Source organism: Meleagris gallopavo, chromosome 3 (genome assembly GCF_905368555.1).
Source record: "Meleagris gallopavo chromosome 3, MGAL_WU_HG_1.1, whole genome shotgun sequence".
Classification (NCBI taxonomy): domain Eukaryota; kingdom Metazoa; phylum Chordata; class Aves; order Galliformes; family Phasianidae; genus Meleagris; species Meleagris gallopavo.
The window spans coordinates 1,499,635-1,522,885 of NC_139406.1; the positions used below are offsets into that span (position 1 = coordinate 1,499,635).

General features: G+C 37.3%; 1 protein-coding gene across 1 annotated transcript in view; it reads right to left on the reverse strand.

The window, feature by feature from the left end:
* Positions 1-23,251, reverse strand: part of CNTNAP2 (contactin associated protein 2) — a 791,915-nt gene that overhangs the window by 291,515 nt on the left and 477,149 nt on the right. Inside the window, exon 10 of the mRNA XM_010708239.3 lies at positions 69-240. Coding sequence (XP_010706541.1) covers positions 69-240 — 172 coding nt within the window. The remainder of the gene's footprint in view (positions 1-68; positions 241-23,251) is intronic.

Consider the following 23,251-nt stretch of genomic DNA (forward strand, 5'->3'; position numbering starts at 1 on the left):
TCACTGTATAGTTTCAGAATATGTAGTATCTGTATCAGTATTAGAATATTAGTGATTCTGTGACTTACCTGTCAATAATGGCACACATGTCAATGCTGACATTGGCAAAGCTTCCCAGCTGGCCTTGCTCTACTGCTTGCAAATCCACCAGCTGATCATCCACATGAATAAACTGCATGCATCCTTGAAACGAATGGTGAAATAGAGAGTGATCTGAGTCATTCATCTGTAGAGGAAACCCTGGAATGCAGTAGAAGGAATAGCATTAATTTCACATACTGATAATCAAGGCAGATTTTTTTTCAACTGGAAAAGAAATGTTTGCTAGACAAGAGGAAAAAGGCAAAATGGGGTACAGTTATTAGATTTCATTGCTATGCTGTTAAGTCACTGGAACTACCTGCAAGAATTTATACAGTATAGCTGCTGATTCTTCCATTAGTTTTTGGGTTTTTTTTTTTTTAAATATTGAGTAGAAGTCTTTTGTTACTTTTCTTCTCTCCCATCCCCATATCATTGTTTCTCATTAATTCTCATTTTTAAAATCAGTTTAAGGAAATTGAGAAAAGATTAATCTTTTTAGCATATTTTAAGGATCACATTGCAATTTCTCAGTATATTTTTGTCATGTATTTCATGAAACAACATCCCAGTTCAGATTTCCGCAGAAGTCTTCCTGTACAATACCTGTGCTCAAAACTTTCTACAACTTTCTACAACTAGCCCTAAATTCCATGCCTACTTCTGAAAAAAAATCTGAGAACGATGTGTAGGATTCTCATTTTTGCTCTGAACATTTTCATTTATATACCAATCTTCATGAAAGATGCTTAAGAAAGATGAGAATGAATTAGATTCTTGATTCAGGTGAAAGAATAAGGAAATGAATGGAGAATGTATGTATATCATTGCTTAGCTGAATATCCTTTATAGTAGAATGTATCAATTTACCTGAAAAAAAATAGCCAGGAAAAGACAGTGCAGTGCCTTATCCACTACTCACAATTTTTTTTGACAATAGATGGCCTCAACATATTCATCTAAACAGAATATTTACATAAAGAATAGGAAAGAAGAGAGATGGGCTATCTGACAGGCATGTTCAATCCAAGGCCCATGGGCTTCATGCAACTCGGCTCGGCTTGAACTACAGCCCATGCCCTCTACTGCTGTGTCATCACACTGGCAGCTCTGCCCTGCCAAGCAATACGGCCTGGCCCTGGACACTGGGAGGGCGCAGTGCACTGAAGACAAGTAATATTGCACAGTCGTTAGTTTGCAAGCAAATTATGTTAGTTTTCAAAGATTACAGTTCAAAAAGACACTATATGCAGAAACGTGCTGCCAAATTCAAAGCATACTAGAAATTCTTCATAAAGACAAAATAGCAGAACTGAAAGTCAGTCTTCGCAACAGAATATTTTTAGAAAGTTAAAAAATCAAACAGACTCCATTTTAAAAACAAGTTACGTGATAGCAAATCTGACTGCAAAAAGAAAAAAAAAATCAAAACCATTTCCTCACCGTGAGTTTGTTAAGCAGTGTATGGAAAGCACGACAGATAAAATGTGTTCCGATAAAGAAACACAAAACAATTTTTTCAGTAGATTTGGAGAGTAAAACCGATAATTTGAAATTATATGCTCTGACAATATATGAAAATACTGATGCTGCAGATATAGCTCATCTTGCAATTTTCATTAGAGGTACTGATAACAAAGACAGTGACACCGAGGAAATGGCTTCTTTGGTGCCATGAAAGGTACAACTAAATTTGTATGAAGCAGTAAAAACTATATTAAAGCAATTTAACCTGTGCCTTTCTATCTGGTATAGCTACTGATTATGCCCCAGTGATGACTGGAAAAGAAGAGGGACTTAAAATCAATAAAAGATGATGTAATTAACACCAGTAACTTATGCTTGATGAAATATCATTGCATCTGATATCAAGAAAACTTACACACGAAAGACAAAAATAGATATGTCATGCAAATTGTCATCAAATCTTTGAATTTCATGAAGTAGAAAGATATGAATCATCACCAATTCTAGGAGTTCATTAAAATTAGAGATGTTGATTATGGGGTCATAGAATCACAGAATGGCCAGGGTTGGAAGGGAACTCAAGGTTCATGAATCTCCAATCCCCTGCCACATGCAGGGCCACCAACCTCCACATTTAACACTAGACCAGGCTGCCCAGGGCCCCATCCAACCTGGCCTTGAACACCTCCAGGGATGGAGCATCCACAAGTTCTCTGGGCAGCTTGTTCTGGACCTCTCCACTCTCTCTGTAAAGAGCTTCCCCCTGACATCCAACCTCAATCTTCCCTCCCTCAACTTCAAACCATTTCCCCTTGTCCTGCTGTTACCTACTCTTTCAAAGAGTTGATTCCCCTCCTGTTCATAGGCTCCCTTTTGGTACTGAAAAGCTGCAATGAGGTTACCCCGCAGCCTTCTTTTCTCCAGGCTGAACAAGCCCAGCTCCCTCAGCCTGTCTTGGTAGGGGAGGTGCTCCAGTCCCCTGATCATCTTTGTGGCTCTCCTCTGGATCCTCTCCATCTGCTTTCTGTTTTTCTTGTAATGGGGGGGCTCTAGATCTGGACACAGTACTCCAGATGGGGTCTCACAAGAGCAGAGTAGAGGGACAATCACCTTCCTGTCCCTGCTGGCCAACCCTCTTCTGATGGAGCCCAGGATACCATTTGCTTTTCGAGCTGCAAGAGCACACTGCTGGCTCATGTTAAGCCTTCCATCCATCAGGACCCCCAGGTCCTTTTTTGCAGGGTTACTCTCAAGGACCATTCCTTCCAGTCTGTATGGATGCCTGGGATGATGTCATCATTTGCTTTTCTGAAGTAAGGTGGCTAAGTCAGGGTAAAAGCAAAATAAAATCCTTTATGGAATCAAAAGGAGAATTTGTGCCAAAACACAAAAATGGTTCGCAGATTTAGTATTTTTGGTTGATTTGTTAGCTCATTTAAACATGCAACTTCAAGGCGAAAATAACCCAAACTGTGCTGTGCTATGTTTCAGACAATAAAAAATTTGAAATAAAACTCAAATTATGGCAAGATCAAATTATGATATCATGCATTTTTATGTATTTTTAAATACAGTCCATGAACAGTGGAGAAAATGTGCAGATGTGCTCTGCATTCCCATAAAGAAACTTGAGAACAAGTTTCAAGATTTCCCAAAGTGTCTTTTTTTTTTTTTAATATTTGCAAATCCATTTTCAATTATCACAAACGCATTACTTGCAAATTTTCAAATGGAATAAGTGTCTGACTGCAACTCTATGCAACTGAAAGAGAAATTTGGTCATGTGTTTTTACCAGATTTCTGTAAGCCCTACCTTACCAGAGAAAAATATCCCTTACTTATGAGTCACACCTTAGGTCATTGCTTTTTGGCGATTTATGCATTTATGAACAATTATTGTCAAGGACGAAGCACAGAAAAAGTAATATTTCACAAAAAGTATCTGACTAACATCTTGAATATTCACTAGGAATGGCAACCACTGCCAAAGCAGCCCAATGCATTTGTTTCAGAAAAACAAGGTCAAACATCACACTAATGTTATGGTTTTTTTGCTCTTTGTTTTTTAGGTTTTAATAAAAATACATAAATATATATAATTAGCATTTTTATTATATATTTTATATGATCTATGTCAATTCCTGTTCACTCAATGTGGATCAGGCAAGCCAAAAAAAGGAAAACTATGAGCTATCACATATTTATTCAAAAAGATGGTAAAAAGTCTGAAAAATACGTAATGATTTTGCAGACTTTTGTTATGGTGATAACAAGCCATGCAGCTCCTGACAAGGGGAACAGTTCACAGAAATTTATTTGGATTGCTAAGACAAATTGTATAGCTACTATTCATCCTTTCACTTTCATATTCAATCCAGTGCTTTACCACTCTCTTCAATAGCATGGAAACTGCTGTTTGTGAAAACAGGTCAATAACAGATAGTGGAAGGAATGAACATAATTCTAAATTCTGCTCCTGAATACATTTTACAGAGTGCCACACAAAACATTGGACTGACTTCAGAGAGAGAGCAATGAATGGAGGGCAGAAAGAAGCAACTGCAAGGTGAGAACAGATGCTGCGTAATGTGGCAGATATTATTAAAATAAGAAAATCACAGCTGAAGTCTACACCAAAATAGGATTAAGATACATATTAACCAAATAAGTTTGCCAGTTTATCTATATGACTGATTGTTATAGGCCAGAGAAGCTAAAAGCGCTACTGCTTCTACCTGAAGACTGATCAATTCAGGATTCTGAATTCTGCTATATATTCTTGTATAATCAACGAGTATACAGAGTATAATCAGCAAACACACAGAGAATTTAAGCTGGTCTTTAGAGAGCATATAGCTGGAAAGATTATCACATTGGAAAGGGATAATCAGAAATGAATGGAGAAGCTTACCCATGTCCCAGCCTTGCAGAAAAACTCCAAGAGACATGATCTCCAGACAGAGATCCTCCCTCAGAGGCAGTCAGCCCTTAAATGGCGTCTAGGAGAGGTGGAGCCAAGCTCCACCCCTTCCAGTCACACAGCTGAACTGCCTTCACTTGTGCTCCTACAGCTGACTAGTTGCTTGCCTCAGGTGATCAATCAGAGGTTCAGGCTGTGATTCAACAGTTCTCATACAGTACCAATGGATGAAGAGTATAATTTATTTACTCATATCTCTTTATTTTCCCATCTCCCATTGTTGTTTGCAGTTGTAAGGAACTGGAAAAGCGTTATTTTAAGCAGCAGTATAACTCCTTACATAAATGGCGAGGCTGATTGTGAATCAAGGCATTTTAGTATTCTATTAACATAACATATAGCTAATAAAAATGAGACCATTTTAGAAATACTGCAAGGATATAACTTTAGAAAACATTTCCCTATCCATGGGATAAGGAAACACATGGTTATTTTCAACCATACACTTCCTTTGCTCTGACAAACAGCCTTCCTTAATAATTATTTTTTTCTATTCTTTAATATTGCTGCCATAGCTTTCACAAAATGCGGTTAATAAGTATGGTGTCATAAAAAGAAAACACCTCATTGGATTTCTATTTTTACCTTTAGCTTAATTTGTAAGTTAACAGTGGCATACTAACTTACGTAAGCAACAAGATTAACTGTTTATATAATAGATATGTTTTCAATCTATTAAGTATACCTATTAATTTCGGTGGAGCCTGGACAGATTTAGACACTTTAGATAACTCCACTACAAGTCAGTAAGGGCAAGACTGTGTTTAAATATATGAGATCCCATAGATTGTAATTGTTATTCCAATGCTCAGTAATGGTTTTCCCTTCGAGCCTTCCATTACAGAGGGATGATTCGCTTGCTGATTCTTCCTACACTGAGTCAAATTTTAAATGAAATTCTATAAAAAAAACTTGCTAGCAATGCTGTCACTGGGAAGGACTTTCTTGCAGACAAGAAAAATGTACATTTTTGAACTAGTAATACAGTGCAATTTCGACAATTCAAACTGCTCAATATACCTTAAACTGCCTTATCTTGAAATTTTGACATCCTTCTGCCTTTTTTCCTCTACTAAATCTGAAACTTACCAGTTTTTTTTCCATATTTCAAGCCCACAAAAAGATGGATTATCCTGCAAAGGTCAGATATGGATTGAATCTTAACTTTAGCCAGAGTGCGAGGAAATTTTTTTCCAGGATGTCACTCTGTCATATCAAACTCAAAAACAGCTACAAGTCTAAGTTCAAACATCCAAAAATTTTAAAATCTACCATTTTCATTCATGCTATTTTCCATTAGAACAATTATTCTACTTTTTCATGCTGTTGGACTCATGCAATTTTTTATGCAATTTTAATATATTAAATACAATCAAAATCATAATATATTTAATAAGATACCTAAAAAGAGAAAAAAGTATTTATTTGCCAGTGTCAAGATTTATTATGCTTCTCTTCTAATGCCTAAGAAAGATTATAGCAAGAAAACTATAAGAACAGAAGTGTAAGTAAGAATTGTACTCAACGATATAATAATGAATATAGTCAAAATAGAATAAGCATCTAATGCACCAGCTGTTTCTGAGATCTGGCCTAAGAATAGTATTTTGTATTAGATTTTTTAAAGGAAGGTTCAATTTTTTAATTGCTCAACATGATAATTTGTTAGGTACTATCTGGCATGTATCTAATCTCAGATCTGACAGTGATTTTTATCTGCATGGTGTTTTAATTATACACCCTAGGTCTTTGCTATCCAGAATGAACAGAAGGAAAAATTATTCCTCTAGAAAGCAGCAGTGTAACACCATTGAAGAGCCAAGTGATCCTTAAGTTTCTATACATCATTAGAAGATGATTTTCTTTTTTACCCACCAAAAAAAAAAACAAACACACCACAAATCCTTTGTATATTGATGATCTTATTTTGAAGATGCAACTGGTGTTTCATATGTTATGAAACAGGAAACAATAGTAAAAGGCAAGCTAAATGCACCTACCCACCTACATTCACCTAACACTTTCACACTTACTTCAACTGAAGTTTATCAGATTATCAGATTATCAGATTATAACTAAAGCCTTTTTTAGGTTGTCTAAAAGCTGGTCAGACGCAGCTACATGCCTCTATTTTATGCCTTATAACCACCATTAGCTATTCATTTTCACCAGCAATGAACAAGAGCCTGCATGCTATACTTACAAAAATCTGCAGCAGTGCAGGTGACCCACTATCACCACTGTAGAAGTATACCACCCATCACCTCGCTGTGTTCACATCTACTGTTTGGTCTCCAAACAAACAAACAAAACAAAACAAAAGTTCAGCAATGAATGAATACCAATGAGTTTTTCCTCAACGGAGGAATTCAATTAACCACCTTTGCCTCATATACACTTCTTTGTGTTAGATGCCATTTTGTCTGACAGCCTGTAAGATATTATTCTGCTAACATCAGTGTCTCAAAGCTTGCTGGGGACACAGATGGACTTACACAAGTCCAGACAAGTCCTGGGCAAAGGTGGTGAAATCCTTTGTCTGAAGGACATAGATGAACAAGTCCAGGCAAGTCCTGGGCAAAGGTTGTGAAATCCTTTGTCTGGAGAACTTTGATGGACAAGGCCAGGGGCAAGGAGAGGAAGATAAACTGCAGCTAAATAGCTGTGAAGCGGTCTTTTGTGTGGACTTATCTCAGGATGATGGCCATCTCGGGGGATAGCACATGACTCTTGCTCAAGCGCCCAGGGATGTCACGTAGGCAGGAGAAAAAGGAGGATAAAAGGAGGAACCGAAAACCATGAAAAAGGTGTCTGCCATCAGATCCCTCACCACGGAATTCCTGCGTGCTGGCGGACTCCCCTGGGCCTGCTACCTGAGTCCTGCTGCTTCCTCGTGGATCGGCTCCGCGACTTCCTTCTGCCACCTGCTTGCTGCCCAAGGCCGGCCACGCTGCCTCTCTCTCCCCCCCTGCTGCTTCTACCTCGGACCATCGAAACGTCGTGCAACGGGATCGCTGCTGGATCCTGGTGGTGACTATCCCCGCTTTACGCAATTCTTGCTTTCTTTCCTCTCTTTTCTATCGCCCTCCTTCCCTTCCCCGTCTCCCTGATTAGGATTATAATAAACTGGTCGGACCAACATTTGAACCGTTGTTTCTTAATCTCACGCTGGGTATATAATAATAAAAGAACCTCATCTCCCTCCTATAAATCGGAGCGAGACACAGCCCCTCTGTTGCCCTCTGTCACATGGCAACACAATGTAATGGAATGTTGTCAGGGAGGTTCAGCCTCCACTATTACACTATCAACACCTGATGTCATGGCCTACCGTAATAAAGTAGGAGGCATTACTTTTGAAGCAACTCTTGTAAACTATATAAAAGTTTACATACGTAAGTAAAAGAACTTAATTTTTAATAAATTTCATTAAAACAGAAAAGAGGGCAACAAAAATTGATAGGTTATTTGACCTCAGTTTAGTGAGAACGGTATGTCAGCCTGATTTGATCAAAGTGGTTGCAATTCTTTGTGTGTTCTTTGAGGTGTTCAGAGATGAAAATTTATTCTTCCTGTGCTTCATCCTTGAAAGTAGTTTGCATATATATATACTGCCAGAGAGCAGTGACGTGAATAAGGTGGGATTGTGAAGAAAGGGATGTTTTTCCTCTGGTAAGTGAGTTCTTATGAGAGTCTGGTGAAGAAACGTGATCAAATCGTTGAGTTGAATACTAGACACTATTTACATTACATAAATTAACTGCAATTTTTTAAATATGAACTGAAGACAGAATCATAGGTATAGCAGAAAATTAACTTTTTTTTTTTTCCCCAGCAAGCTTGAAACCTAGTCTCAAACTCCCTTATCAAAACAGAAAGCATGGCTACTTGTTTTTCACTGTTTACAATGTTATGTTTAGCCAAAATACCAAAATATATCAAATTATTTGCCATAATTTGAGTTAGTGATGCTCTAAGCCCTCCCCATGTCCTGATTTCAGTTCGCACAGTGTTAATAGCATACTGATGTATGGTTGTTGCTAAGTGATGGATGTGCACCTGTGGCCAAACTGGGCCAGTAGCCAAGGAAGAGCTCCCATCACAATGGTGAATGCATGTCAGGCAGCGCTAAGCCACCTGTGGGCAGTGGGTTGGACAGATCTGTCCTAACTTGCATTGATGCATGCAGTGATTTCTCCCCAGACACTAAAGTACACTTGATCTTTTTGTACCTTACCAGGCTCCTCTCTGCTCAACCCTCTAGTCCATTCAGGTGTTGCAGAATAGCAACACATCCTTCTGGAGTTATGAATGGCTGGAGTTAAAACGTATTTTTATTTTCATTGCATTGCAAATTTGTAAAGCTATGGAAATGCTCAAAAACAGTGAACAAGGAAGTATTTGAAGGAACACATGACTAAATTGTAAGTTCCAAGAGTTTCACCTGTTTAATTGAAGTCATAGTTCTGTATTAGGTAATACTAGCACTAAGGATTAGGCTTGCCAAGACATTTGGATCCATGTCTAGTAACTGCATGAACTGTCCTGAAAATAATCACAACTTTAAAGTCTCCCCACTTGATGGGGCACAGGAAGACAAACTAGAGTAGGAATGATAAGTCTTCTGTGCATTTCAAAAGACAATCACTGACTTCTTAACCGTTTTCCTAAGAAAATGATCTTTACTTTTGTCTTCATTGTTTCATTTATAAAAATAAAGGTTGAGTGTACAATTATTGTATCTTTGCTATCTTTGCTATTTTTAAACTCATCTTCTTCTGCAAGTCTCGTATAGATCACATTGTCTGGTGGACTGTACCAGGTAAGAGGAAATGCAAATATAGCTCATCTTTGTTCTCAGGTCACATAATACATGGACTACACTTTTCAAAAAAAGTCTATCCATTTTACCACTACTGTGCAAATAATGCATTTGAACTGGATGGGAGAACAAAAGATGGTTTGGAGTGATGAAATGTGATGAATACTTTGCTGCTTCTCTGGCTCTGGACATGTGTCACTGCATCGAGAATGAGAAAAAGCAAGCTGCTGTAGTTTCTCATGATGGTCTATTCAGTTCTCATTCTTCTCCCAGAAATGAAGTGGTGTTCAAAAACTGTAGAGATAAAACATATCTCTGCAGTCATCTGAGCATGCAGAGAGATAAAAATGAACATAGTGCTGTGGCAATCATAAGGTGAATGAAAGCAGGTCAAGATCCTGCTTGTAGATCATTTCTGTCTTGGCTGGATTAAGTCTAGCCAAGTCCCATGTGGGGATGACTGCCAAGATGATGAAGAGTGGGTCCAGCTGCTTTCACTTCTCTTAGCCACTGCTTTAAACCATCCAAGTGAAGGAAGAAGTCTTGAGACCAGCAAGGAAGTGAAGTGGTCAGGAATAGCATCACAATGAAGGAGAGCCATGCTGAGGATCAATGGGATGGAATAGATGTAAGGTACCCAGCTGCTTCAGGGGCTTTGTTGCAAGTGGATACAACACTGTGATAAGCAGTTTAAAAAACAGTAATAGATTAAAGATAATGGCTGTTATTCCATTCCATCAGACTGGACAGAGCTGACTGAGCCTTCCCTCAGCTCAGTGCTAAAGCTGTTGTGACTTGCCTAATAATTCTGCTTTAGGGGCCTAGCAAAGCAGAGAAGAACGCTCTGCTAAGTCTGTGTGAGACAGCCTTCAGATCTGCTGGGGTTGTTGCGTGAAGAAAACAAGCTTCTGTCACATGCACACACTTTTTCAGCTAGAACATGCAGAGCCATTTGCAAGCTGGAGTGGAATGCCTGCTGTTAATGCTTCTTTAATTGAGATAAAAATTTCTGAGAGATCCTGTGGAACAGTGAAGCGCCTATAGTGAAGAACATCATGTACATCCCTTTATAGTATGCATTGAATGTTATTCCTTGTATCAAGATCTGCAGGCCCAGGACAAACATACAAAATACCTGCACAGATAAATATGTTACATCTTCTTTTAGTTCACTTGCTTAGGTTAGCTGCAGGCTGACATATGTTAGAGCACATCTTTAAATCTTCAGAGTAAAACATTTTGAAAGCAAACCTATTAGGGTCAATACAATGAACTTGTAATTCCCATGGTTAAAAAGGAGGGAGAGTAAGACTCTCAGTAAATTGCTTTCTAAATGACCTGTCACCTCTAAGTCTGTGGCTGGAGGCCTGCAAATGGATCATTCAATTACCTGTAATGAACTTAATTTTAAAGTGATATCCGCATCAAATTTAATATAGCAGTATCACTTTTGTTGTCTTTGATTCTATATCATCTCTAAGTACATTAATAGATGTGTTGTGCAATCTAAGAAAGTGCAACAGCATTACGCACACATTATTAGCCTAAAAAATACATAACATTTAAAACAAAGTACTCTGTCCATTAAACTATTCCATACAATAAATAAATAATGGTATGGTATATACAAATGTACAAAGTAATTTCTAGAAAGAGTGAATTCAGAATCGCTGACTTAGAGCTTCTTGTTTGTTTATACCTACTTAATGAACGAACAGGTAGTTGTTTAGTCAAGACTTAAGACTCGGACTTTTGAAGTGCTTAAATGTGAATTAGTACCCTATGAGATTGTTGCTGTAGTTGATTTCATTCATCCTTTGACAATTCTTCACCTTAGAAAATCCTATGGCTCCTATGTTTAAAGACAGACTCTCCCATACAGAAGGACTGCCCATGAATGAGATAAAACATAAAACAAATTCCTGCTCTTGTAGAGTCTCTGCCTTTCCTTCCTTCCTTTTCAGAAAGGGTGCTGGGTGTTTAGCAATAACTGTAACATTTGCTCAGTGACATTTTGGATGTTTTAATCCTTCAGCCATAGCTCACCACATGGTTTCATGTGGTTTAATTTACTCCCTCCCCAAGACTTCCAAGTCATGCGCTTCCACTGCAAGAATGTTCTATCTGTTGGAGCATTGCTAAGAGCTTTCTAACCATGATATCCAAATATCAATGAGAAAAATTCAAACTGAGGTTCAGTGGGTATCAGCCTAGTCATGGTGTATAATTACTCAAGATCACTTAAGTAATATTATTATTTGCAGTCCAAGATTCTGCATGCTAACACTAAGGACAAAGAGGAGCCCGACAGCCTAACTGCTAAAGGAAAGAGTTGGCTGAAGCTAGTAGAACAGAGCTTGATGGAATTCTCTCTCTCAGTATAGCTGAAACGGCAAGAGGGACAGAAGCAGAAGGGGAAAACAAGTCTAATAACAAGGTTTGACAGGAATGGAATGGCAAAACCATCACATGATTGTTAAATTCTGGTGAACCTAGTTGTAGATCAATGTTAGCACATATTAATTCACAAAAGTTAATCACACTTGAAGCACTCCATGTACATGGCATGTACTTTGGCCTGTCTGATACAACCTTATTAATTTTATGTGTGAAATCTGTAGAGTCAGATAGTCACAAACATAGCTGAGATTTTTAAACATTATATGTTGACACACCAAATTCAACTAGTTTAATTGCAGTTGTCTCTAACTATCCACGCTAACTCATGACTCTTATTTACTTACTTCAGTATTGTATTTAAGTAATTCCTTTAGCTCAATGCTCTAAAGTATTTAAGCCTTGAATTGCATAAGTACTACCGGTCAGGATCTCTGTACTTCGTATGATTCCTTTATCCTCACTTTATCTTGTTTTAATATTTATTCCCTCTTTCCTTTTTATTTCCTCCTTACTGATAACTGAACTTTTCTTCCCTTCCGTTGAGTTCTAAGCTTATTTTCCCATGAGCCCTCCAACTCAAAATAATGGAGCAGAGTAAGTTTAGGAAAGTTGATTAATGTCATTTTCTGCCTTGGCAAGAAGTAGAAAAAGGAATACTTGTGCAAATCCCACCTACTTTGGATGGTAATCCAAAGAAATCTGTGCTGTAGTTGACATCATACATTACAAAATATTTGTCCTTCAAAAATCTGAACATCTTTGTGGGGAGAAATAAACTGCTGACTTTTGGTGAAAGTCTTTCCTAAAGAGTTCTAATCTGGGATATGAATTCTGTCCCAGTTCAATGTAATTTTAATGCAGTTATAAAGTACGTGGTGCTCTCCCTTCTCTCCCTTTGAAATCAATTTTTGTTATACAGTTGTACTCAGGCTTTTACTAAAAATGTTGTTTTAGAGCAAATTTGTCAATGGAACAATGACAGTGAGTGAGGAAGGCTCACCCTCTAGCTAACTCGATCATTGGTTCATGTCGTAAAGGGATGGAGCGTATGGGAACTCTTCAGTCATGGCCTGAACCACTGATTGGTCACCTGAGGCAAGGTCTGGGTCAGCTGTGAAGGCAATTCAACTGTGTGACCGGAAGACTCCATTTAATGGCTGACTACCACTGGAAGGATCTCTTTCTGGAGATCCCTCCTTTTTGGAGTTTTCCACCACGAGCCTAGGATACGGTTGAGTTTATGTTCTTTGATAGTTTCTTTTTCATCACAATAATCTTTCCAGCTATAACATCTGTCAAGTACCATCTGAACCACACTACTCTTCCAACTGTACACCTATAAGGACATGCTGAGAGATCTTGTGACTGTTTGGCCTAGAGGAGAGAACATTCTGGGGAGGCCCAATAGTGGCCCTTCAGTATTTAAAGGACAGCTATAAGAAAAAGGGGACATTCTCTTTAGCAGGGTCTATTCTGATAGGACAAGGGGAAATTGTTTCAAACTAGAAGAGGGAAAATTTAGACTGGATTATAAGGAAAACGAATTTTTACAGTAACAGTGGTGAAGCTCTGAAACAGTTTTCCCAGAGATGTGGTGGATGCCCCATTCCTGGAGACATTCAAGATCAGGCTGGACCAGGCTCTGAGCAAACAGATCTAGCTGTAGATATCCCTGTTTATTGCAGGGGAGTTGGACTAGATGAGCTTTAAATGTCCCTTCCAACTCAAACGATTCTATCATTCTATGAATTTTTTCACAGAGTGTGCTCAAGCACTGGAAAGGCCTATTCACTGCAGTGGTAGATTCCCCATCACTGGGGCTGGAAACAATTTTAAAGTGAAAGCACACAGTGTGTCATGACCAAGCTAAGTCTTGTGACAGAAGCCATTCTTTGATGTGCATTATTTTTCCCAAACACTCTTGGTTTCTTATCTGGGCTAAGATAGAAATTATCGGTACAGTAATACCAATTTAGAGATCTGCAGAGACATTAAACACCAAAACCTGTCTGGAAGTGGACTTGCTAATACAGAACATCCCACACTGCTAGAGATATCCTGTAAACCTTATCACATCCTGCTAAGTACCTGATAGCACCATGATCAGGCATGATATTCACCTGTTTGAGTACATGACATCTGGTAGCAGAACAAAGCTGGCTGTGATCTCCCAGAGCTCTGACTTTTTACCAAGGATTAATCTCCATGTCTTTAATTATGGAATTTGTAGACCTGCCTGGCAACTGTACCCCATCCAACTGATTAACTGTGGTTCAGTCCTTCACGTGGCTTTGCAATTAGTTCTGTACCAGTGACAGTAGTGTCTCTGTATAAAAGTGGTTCCCTCTGCAGGCAGCTGGACAGATGGTAGTTAGATAGCAGAGATCCCTTGACCTCTTGTCTCATGGAGTTTCCACTGAAGTGAACCCGTACATGGGATGAAGAAGGGACTGAAGATCCTGGAGGATCCTGTGCCCAACAGGAAGCCATTCTCTTTAGCAAGCAAAATGTCACAATGGAGTCATCCCCAAGAAAGAGGCCCTTCACTTGCCCTTCCACCTCCTTCAAAACTGGGGCAAATATCCACTGACAGGCCCCAACTCCCAACACTGCCATGTTCTGATCACTATGAGATTAGAATTGCATTGCTATGGCCTTGTGATGTCACCAGTTATATCACTATTTCTATCTGAGACCTATGTATATGGGGGCACTCTGGACAGAACTTCAACCACTGAGCAGAAGAGGCAGTGCCAATTTACCCTCCTGTAAGACAGGCAAGAAGTGAATTTTCCAAGGAGGCAGGGTGAATTACCCTCCAACCAAGAAGTGGAAGGTGATACAGAGGCTCCACATCATCAAGTCAATTGAAGTGGGTTCACCTGAGAGCAACAAAGAGTCCATGGAGATGAATCCACAGTTGGAGGAAGAGCTGATGGAAGTGAATCTACCTCCATTAGTGCAGAACCATTACCACTGAATTGCCAGTCAGTTATGTTCTGACAGTTTTGTCAGCTTGCTTGAAATAAAGATTTCACTGATAATTTTTTTCATATGGAGAGAAAAAAAAAAAAAAATTAGTCTTCTATAACTACTTAAGAACATCTTCTCAGAGATAATACTGTTGCCAGACCAGTAAACAATGCAGTTAGTAGTTAGCAAGCTCCTAAAATATGAGCTTCCATTGATCTATTGCAACAAACCGTATGTTTTTTCCTATGTGGGAATTTGGGTCATAAAATCCATACATTTTTCTGATCCATGTATTTAGATACTTTGCAGTTTATATTTTTGCCCAGCTATTTCTTCTTTGTCTATTATCTTCGGTTTGTTCTTGCTTCTTTGCTCTTTTTGATTTCCTTTTGATTTCTTACGAGTACATAAAAAAGACTGAAGTACTGAGCTTTTAAATGTAACCCTTTACTCATTACTATAAATCAGTCTTTTTATTGTTGTCCTTTTTTTTTTTTTTTTTTTTTTTAAGGGGGGAGAAATAGCAATATTTCATTTCCTTATTTTTAATACATTGGATTGTGTATTTTTTACTAAAATGTGGGGCAGACTGGAGATGGGACTGAGCCCTTACAGAAACGTATGTAACAGAACAGATGCTAAATAGTTTGAGAATTTGCAGTTATCAGTAACAAATATGTGATGTTTCCATAGGTAAGGGTTTCTGTTTACACTGATAGCAAGTAAAAGATCAGACAAGCACACCATTCACAGTGACTGACTCCTATCTATAAGAAGCATGTAGGTTTAGTAGTTATATTAAATGCATCTCTTCATAGGCACTTGATCTTGAGGAACATTTTTCAAGTCAGTCTGAGAATGGAAAACTTTAAAACTGGCTTGGATTGCTTAGTAGCACTGTGCCACCTAAATACTAAGTGTTTTTTGTGACCTTGAGATGTAGAGAAATTCCCTTAAACCTCTTTTTGATAGAGTTTAAAGGGAAGACAATTTGCAGAAATCATTACAACTGATAAATTTGACCTTGATGTTATGAAGAGCAGCTGCAGAGAAAGAAAACTAAAATATATCCAGTGGTTTTGTGCTTAACAAGATACTGGAATCACTGCTTCAACTGACTGCTTATACAACAGTCTGAACTACCTTATCTTTTATAAGAATATGCTTCCCTACCATTTCTGAATATAATAAAAGTCCAGAAGTTGAGATTGTTCTGAATGCTCTTAAATGAAATCCATAATATTTTTCGCACAAGTTCCATACCTTCAAAAAATGAAAATCTGCAGAAGAATATTTCTAGCTTTAGAAATAATTCTGTTTCTAAAACAGTTCTGCAGTGACAGAAATTATGTCATTTTCAAGTAAATTAAGTTAAAAATTTGGAGATATTTTTCTGTGAATATTCTGTGAATATTTTTGTGTGAAAGTCTTTAAATGATCTTACTGACAAAGATTTGCCTAAACCACAGCAAAGGTTTGGCTGACTTTGATCAGAAGTGGATCAGGTTGATTTTAGAACATTCTATGTCTTGCTCATAGTTGTTGCAAACAGGGTGGAATTTGTTAATACTAAACCAAAATTTCTTGCAGATTGTTTTGGGAATTTATGTCATTTAATCAAACAGAAACAAGTATGGATTACATACTAAGAGTCAGAAAGTGATGAAAGCTTCAAAAGACTGCTATTTTTTAATCCATTTGCAGTATTTTACTTGTAACTATATTTCCATTATAAATGCTTTAACCAGGCAGAAGAAACCTGGTTCCAAAATACTACATTTTAGGGGCATTTTTTCACTATGCTTTGTGGTTTAAGCAATTTATACTCACTCATGAGCCTAACAGAAATCACAATAAAGAAATAATTTGCTCTGCTAACAAGGGTTCCAACTAGAACTGTGCTAACATCTGCAGCAAAACTTTAAAACAAGATGCTGGGGTTCAAGAAAGAATATTCAGAGAGGAAGCTGCAGAGCAAGATGAACGGAATGAGAAAGGAACCAAGGAAGTCTCCAAAAGGAACAAAAAAAAAAAAAGAAGTCAAGTAAGCTGCGTGATAACGACCCTGACTGGAGGAAGACTGCGTGACTAGAAACTACTCATGACTCTGATTGAATAAGCGCTTTCATGCATGGTTAAGGAGCGTTTGTGGAATATTTTGTTGACATGTAAAGGTGGGTGGGAGAAAACTTGTGAATGTATATAACGGATGTAAGGGGAACCTGTAATGAATGATATGGATCGTTCACATCTGAATCCCTGCCTTGAACACTGCAACAATACATTCTACGTGTTTTGAATTTCAATATTAAATCTGTTTATGCTCAGTAAAAGATGTGCTGGAAACCTAAACCTTTAAAGACCAAGAACTATGCTAACAAAAATATATTTAATTGTTTTAATTATAAATCATGTAAACCCTGTTGTATCAGATGGAAACAGAGAGAACACTGAGAAATCAGGTTATAACCCACACTCTATGCCACTTACAGTTAATGCCTTGCTGGATAACATGAAAACAGGCTTCTTACTGTTCTGTTATGACTCTTCAGTAGTTGTTCTAAAATAAAGGATGTAGAGCTGATATTCAGATGTTAAGGCAAACACTATGAGCTGAAGGTAAGATAGCAAGATTAAAAGCAAACAGTTTGTGTTTTTGTGTTTTTTGTATACAAGATTGTGAAAGACAAAGCTGTTTTTTTGTTGTTGTTGCTGTTTTTTTTTGTTTTTTTTTTTAATCAAAGCTTGCTTCCTGAGGTGTTTTGGTTATAAGACTATAAGACTCTAAGTGACAACTGCAAATTATCTAGTGGAATGAGCGATGGGTGTCACCATGCAACAGTACATCTGTTAATCTTATACATCTTATAAAGATAAGCAGAAGCAGGACAAACAGTCTTTTTCAGGAGCACGCTTTGAAGGAGCTGACCACTGCAAAAGGCACTAATGCTTGTGCATGGCAACGAAGGCACCACTTTCTGCTGGCTTATCTGTTGGGACAGGTATGTCACACTTACGTAGAGAAAAGAAGAAAAAAAAAAAACAACAACCATGAGAAACAGAGGATAAAAGGCCCTCACTAAACTAAGGACTTTGGAGAAGAACTCCTAAAGAAACAAAACCCCTGGGGGAGAAGAACTTCCAGAGGAACTTTTGACAGAAGAATTCCCCAAGGGGAAAAACTTCTTCGGAAGAAACCCCCCCAGGACCTGCTTACTGCAGAGCTTCCTGGCTTTCTCCCATCCCCCATGGTGATTGAATGAGTTCCTGAGATCAATGGACCTACTATGAACCATGCTGGACCACGGTGGTGACAAGCTCTCTTGCTTTCTACAAACACTCCTTGCTTTTTATTTCCTATCTTTTTTCTATTGTCCATCTTCCCTTCCCCATATCACTAAGCAATTAGGATTTGTAATAAACTGGTCGGGCTAACATTTGACCTGTTGTACCTTAATCTCTGCATTGGGTATACATATATTAAAAGAACCTCCTATCCCTCCTATAAATTGGAGTGAGACAAATATATAGAAAGACTGTCAAAGTCTTTGTGCAGGATATTATGTAATTGCATTTGATTACATAAATACCAAAACTTTATGCCCGCTGTTACCAGTAATCTTCAAACTTTGTTGAAGTTATGTAAAGGTCAGTTGTTCGGGAGAATTATGCAGGCATATAGATAATATATATTTTTTTCAGAAACTACAGAAATGTTGGGCTGCCAATACACAATGCAGTGTAAAATTTTGTCTATAGGCACCATAACCTTCACTAGAGTCTTTTATTTGATTCATGTGTATTCATAAGTAAGATCTATGGAAGCAATCTACGTTATGAAATATTTAATATCTTTGAAAATGTTCACAACAGCGACAGTGTTAGCTATATACAAAAAATTGTAAACCAGAGGGATATGTTCATTTTTATCAGACTTTTTTTTTTCAGTCATACAAAAGTTCTGAAAATGTAATTTTCCTTGAACCAGAAATGAGACATGAAAGAGCTTATATATTTGACTCATCCCTTAGGAGAAAGTAATAATTGCTCTCTGGAATCTTACAAAAAATGGCCAAAAAAACATTTTTAAATCTTATCAATATTAACTAAAAATAAGTGTTCTTAGTCACATTTTATCATCCATGGCATCTTATAGAATGCCATATGTTGACATCGCAACACGCAATGATCACATTATTTCCCATGTCTTGAAGTGAAAACTTATTTGATTTTTTTTTTTGTTTCCAATTTCTTGCACAAAAAGAAATCAAAACCAACTGACTTCTCTTAATCCTCTATGACCTTTCTGATTTTAATCAGATTTATATCAGCTATGTTTTCCATTTTTAGTCCATTTTTATTTCTCTTTGTATCGAAAGTGTCTCATGACTTTGATCACATTTGTGAGCTTCTGTTTTCAAGATATTGGCATGCTACATCTTTATACAGTGTTAGTTTGTTGCCTTTTCCTTTCCTAATTAGTCATGTCAATTGTAATCCCAAGAAAATATGGTCAAATGGCAAGTCAGTTCAGATGTTTTTTTTTTTTTTATGAATCGTTCATGATACATCAGATTTTACTCGTTAAATTCATCAGTCTTTAAATATCCTCCTGAAACTCTCAATTGTTAGCTCTTGAATGACTTTTTTACCCAGCATGTGACAATACTGAAAATGAATTTGCAATCTCATTATTGACAATGGCAGAGTACTACTCCTGTCTCTCTCCCATCTAATAGCTGTGCAAAGCAGATGTACTAATGTTCATTCCCATGCAAGAAATGTTGGTAGAATCTATAACAACCAGTCATGGCATGCATTTTAACAAGTACTGTGTCCTTCAGAATAAACCAGACATAGGGAATATTCTGTTTAATAGTAAATAATGCTACTAACAGGAATAAATTAGACTTTACCAACACTGAATTTACATGGAATAAAAATACTTTAAATATCATTTAAAGAACTCAGACTAACATATTCTGTTAAAGGCCATTTTGTTTCAAACTATATTTTAAACTAATTTAAGCATAATTCACATCACTGAGGATGTCAGAGGCAGAAAATGGCTTGGTAAGGATATTACAACATAGCTAACAAATGAAAAATATCTGTTTATTAAGATCTTAAAAACAATCAGCTGGGACACCTGGTCTCAGAAATACTAGCCTTCTAATATCCACAGAGTTAAAAATAGTTCAGTGTTCATTTAATAATGACCAGCTACCCACATAGAGCATAGTGGGAGACAAGGCTCCCACTGTGATCACATCCTGATGAATTTAGTTATCTACTACTGCTTTCTTTTAACATATGGACACTTACTACCATATGGAGCAAATTATAAAGAAACTAGGATTTCAGAGAAGTTAAACATAAATTCTTTGAGACAATTTCTGCGCATTTGAATTCCTGCTATGCAGGTTTGATAAATACAGTGTAACAAGGTTCCACCATGTTTACTACACCTCTCAAGGAGCAGAGGTTACAGTTATACTCTTGCCAAAATGTTTGTTTGGGATTTGAAATGACAATTCAGAGGAAGATGATGTTGAATAGAGTGACAGTTAAACCTCAGTAACTGTAGGCAAGTGCTGCCTGAAACAGAAGGTGGGTAGTCCCAAACACAAGCATACAGACTGGTGAAAGTAAAGATAGTCCATCCCCATCACTTGCCGAAAGGAACAAGATTTCCACATGATCTTTCCCAAAGATCTCAGAAGTTGATGAGAAGGAGGATAGTGACAACAAAATGAACATTTTCTTTAAATCAGGAAGAAATTGTTACATTTCTGAAGGTTGCTGTCATTGTTGCACTTTTCATTGTGCTACAGTTGCACTGTTAAATTTCTGTTATAAGGGATATACACTCAGATCTTTGAGTGGTTCTTGCACAAACCTGCTTGTAGTTAAGGTAAATAACGAACAGGGAGTTGAGAATATTAAACCACCTACATACATTTGTGCAGCTGACACAAGCTCAAATAGTGAAGCCAAATGTTCTCTATTATAATAGCTGGGATCCAAGAAACAATTCATGGATTCTTGGTAGCTGTACTTATTCAGAACAGACTGTGAAAGAAGGCTGTAATAACTTTTCAAATATCATTGTGCTCATAAATATGTTTATTTGCAGAAATCAATTAGTAACCCATTTGTAAAGGGTTTAGATGCTATCATTTGACGTCTACACTTTTCCTCACAAGAGATGACTAGTTGAGATTATTTTCCACAAGTCTTAGTTCTATTCAAAATAATGATTAATATTCAAGGAGTGTGGAAATATTAGACCAACATCCCAGCTGAGCTCTAAGTGAAAGACAGATATGCAATAATACCTTAACAAAACCTTTAATAACTATGTCTAAAAATGGTGTTTTGTATTTCTAAAAACTTTGATAAGTCAAGAGAGATATGATACGCACCTATACTGACAACACTTTTGCAATGACTTCAAACAAAGCAAATAAGCTAGAACAAACTGACATGTCTCTTCCAGAGGAGAATCTTTCTCACACACAACCCTGGCTCAAACAATCTGACTGTTTACAGGAGTTATATCATCTTCTGCTTTCTCAAAGAACGACAATTCTAAGATGTTGAAATGTTCTAGTTTCAGAACACAAAATCTTTTGTTTAGAAATGAGAAGCTGTTTCAGGGTACGTTTAGATCTGAGAGACAGGATGTCTCAGGAGCAGAGACAAGCAATCTAGACACTCAGAGCAACACAGACATTTGTGAGTTTTAGTCAACATACACACACTCATACACACACAGACATCCTTTTTTGAAATAATCCCCATAAGCAGGAAGCAGAAACTCCCTAAGCCAGTGCACTGTTACTTACTGACCCTTGGGAGACTGCAGACTGCCAAAAAGGAGAGAGAAGGAACATGTAGGCAGTGAATTTGATAGGTAGTGCCAGGAGGGTATCCCCTGCTTTAAGATGCACTTTTCCTCTCTCTCCTGCCACAGCCTCTCTCCTGCTTTTATTCTTCCCAGGGTCAGCAAGGTTTTTTTCCACTTAAACCATGTACCCATGTGGCCAGTGCTTGATACAGAGCCCAGGAGGAACACCTGCTTGCAAAACAAGTATTTGCAAAAACATGATAAACTACCCAGGTCAGTTCTCTCTACAAAACAAGATATTTGCAGCTACAGCCACAAATATCAGCTCCCTTAAAACTGTCAGAATACTTCGTTCCATCCCAGGATCATCTTCAGTCAGGGGTCTGACTGTGTCCCTGACACAGAAGTTAAAAAAAAAATTAAACATAATAACAAATGAATATTTAAATCAAATCCAAATCAAGGAATTAGTACTTCTAGGAATTGTTTCTTTTATTAATAAAAATGTTCTAAGCCTCTTGAGTCTCTTACACTTATTTGGTGTAAATTAGATGGCTAACATTTCTCACCTCCTTTTATAGCCCCAGATTCTCAAAGGTGTATCTGAGGTCCACTACTGTAAAAAAGTTCTATTGTCTGAGACTACCCCATTGGTATGAAGTCATCCAAAGAAACTGCAGAACCCATTCAATAAAAAAAAAAAAAGAAAAATATAAGTTTTAAAGTTTACCAGAAGATGATCACTTTAAACTAGTTTCTTCAGGATCCTCACTCTCCTCATTTTTAATTTGTTGGATAGTATGCCAGAGCTTGTCTCTTTTGTTTAAAAGTTCAACTCTCATCCATAATCACTGAACTATTTAGTACCATAAGATTAAACATCACTGCTATAACATCTTTTATTATGTCACCTTTTTTTTCAGAGCCAGAAAAATTTCCCCCATTTGAGTTTACTCAGGGCCATAGACCAGTTGTCTCACACACTGATTCAGCAAGAAATAAATAGTTTAATGCATTTCAACTCAAAGGATAACTGAGTAAGTAGCCTTCTAAGGTTGAAATTGTTACATTTATTTAACATCTTCAGAAAGCTTAAATGATTGCCAATTCATCTTCCCGAGGCAATCTCTTACTTACATGGTTCTTTGTCTCACGTGTATTTCCCATCATGTAGCTATTCCTAATCTACTGAAGACATGACTATTAGGCCATGTAAGCATAGTTAATTGTGTGCCTAATTAAACATCTGAATTTAATGATCTAGGGATTTCAATGGACCTATACTTACATATCTCATGTTTACTACTGGAGAATAATGCTGTTATAGCATCTCTAGAGTAATTTATGAAGTGTTAAGTGTATAACTTCTAAGGATTGTATGAGCTTTGAAAGTGTAAAAAAGAGTGTAAAAGAAGTTGTCTGGGAAAAGACAAGATAGAAAGGAATGGCAAAAGACTATCCTCACCAAACGTTTGAGATTTCTTTAAAGAATGATATCAAGATTATTGCTTGATTTTAATTTCTCTGCGGTCGACTCACAAAATAACTTTCACAGATCATGATTTCCTCATGAATGCAGACAAAGAAAAAAACTACTGATAGGAAGAAATGTGAGAGATCTCTGAGAATGGAGGCAGTTCCTTATGACTTTGATTTATGAAGAAAAGTCACATCTCTG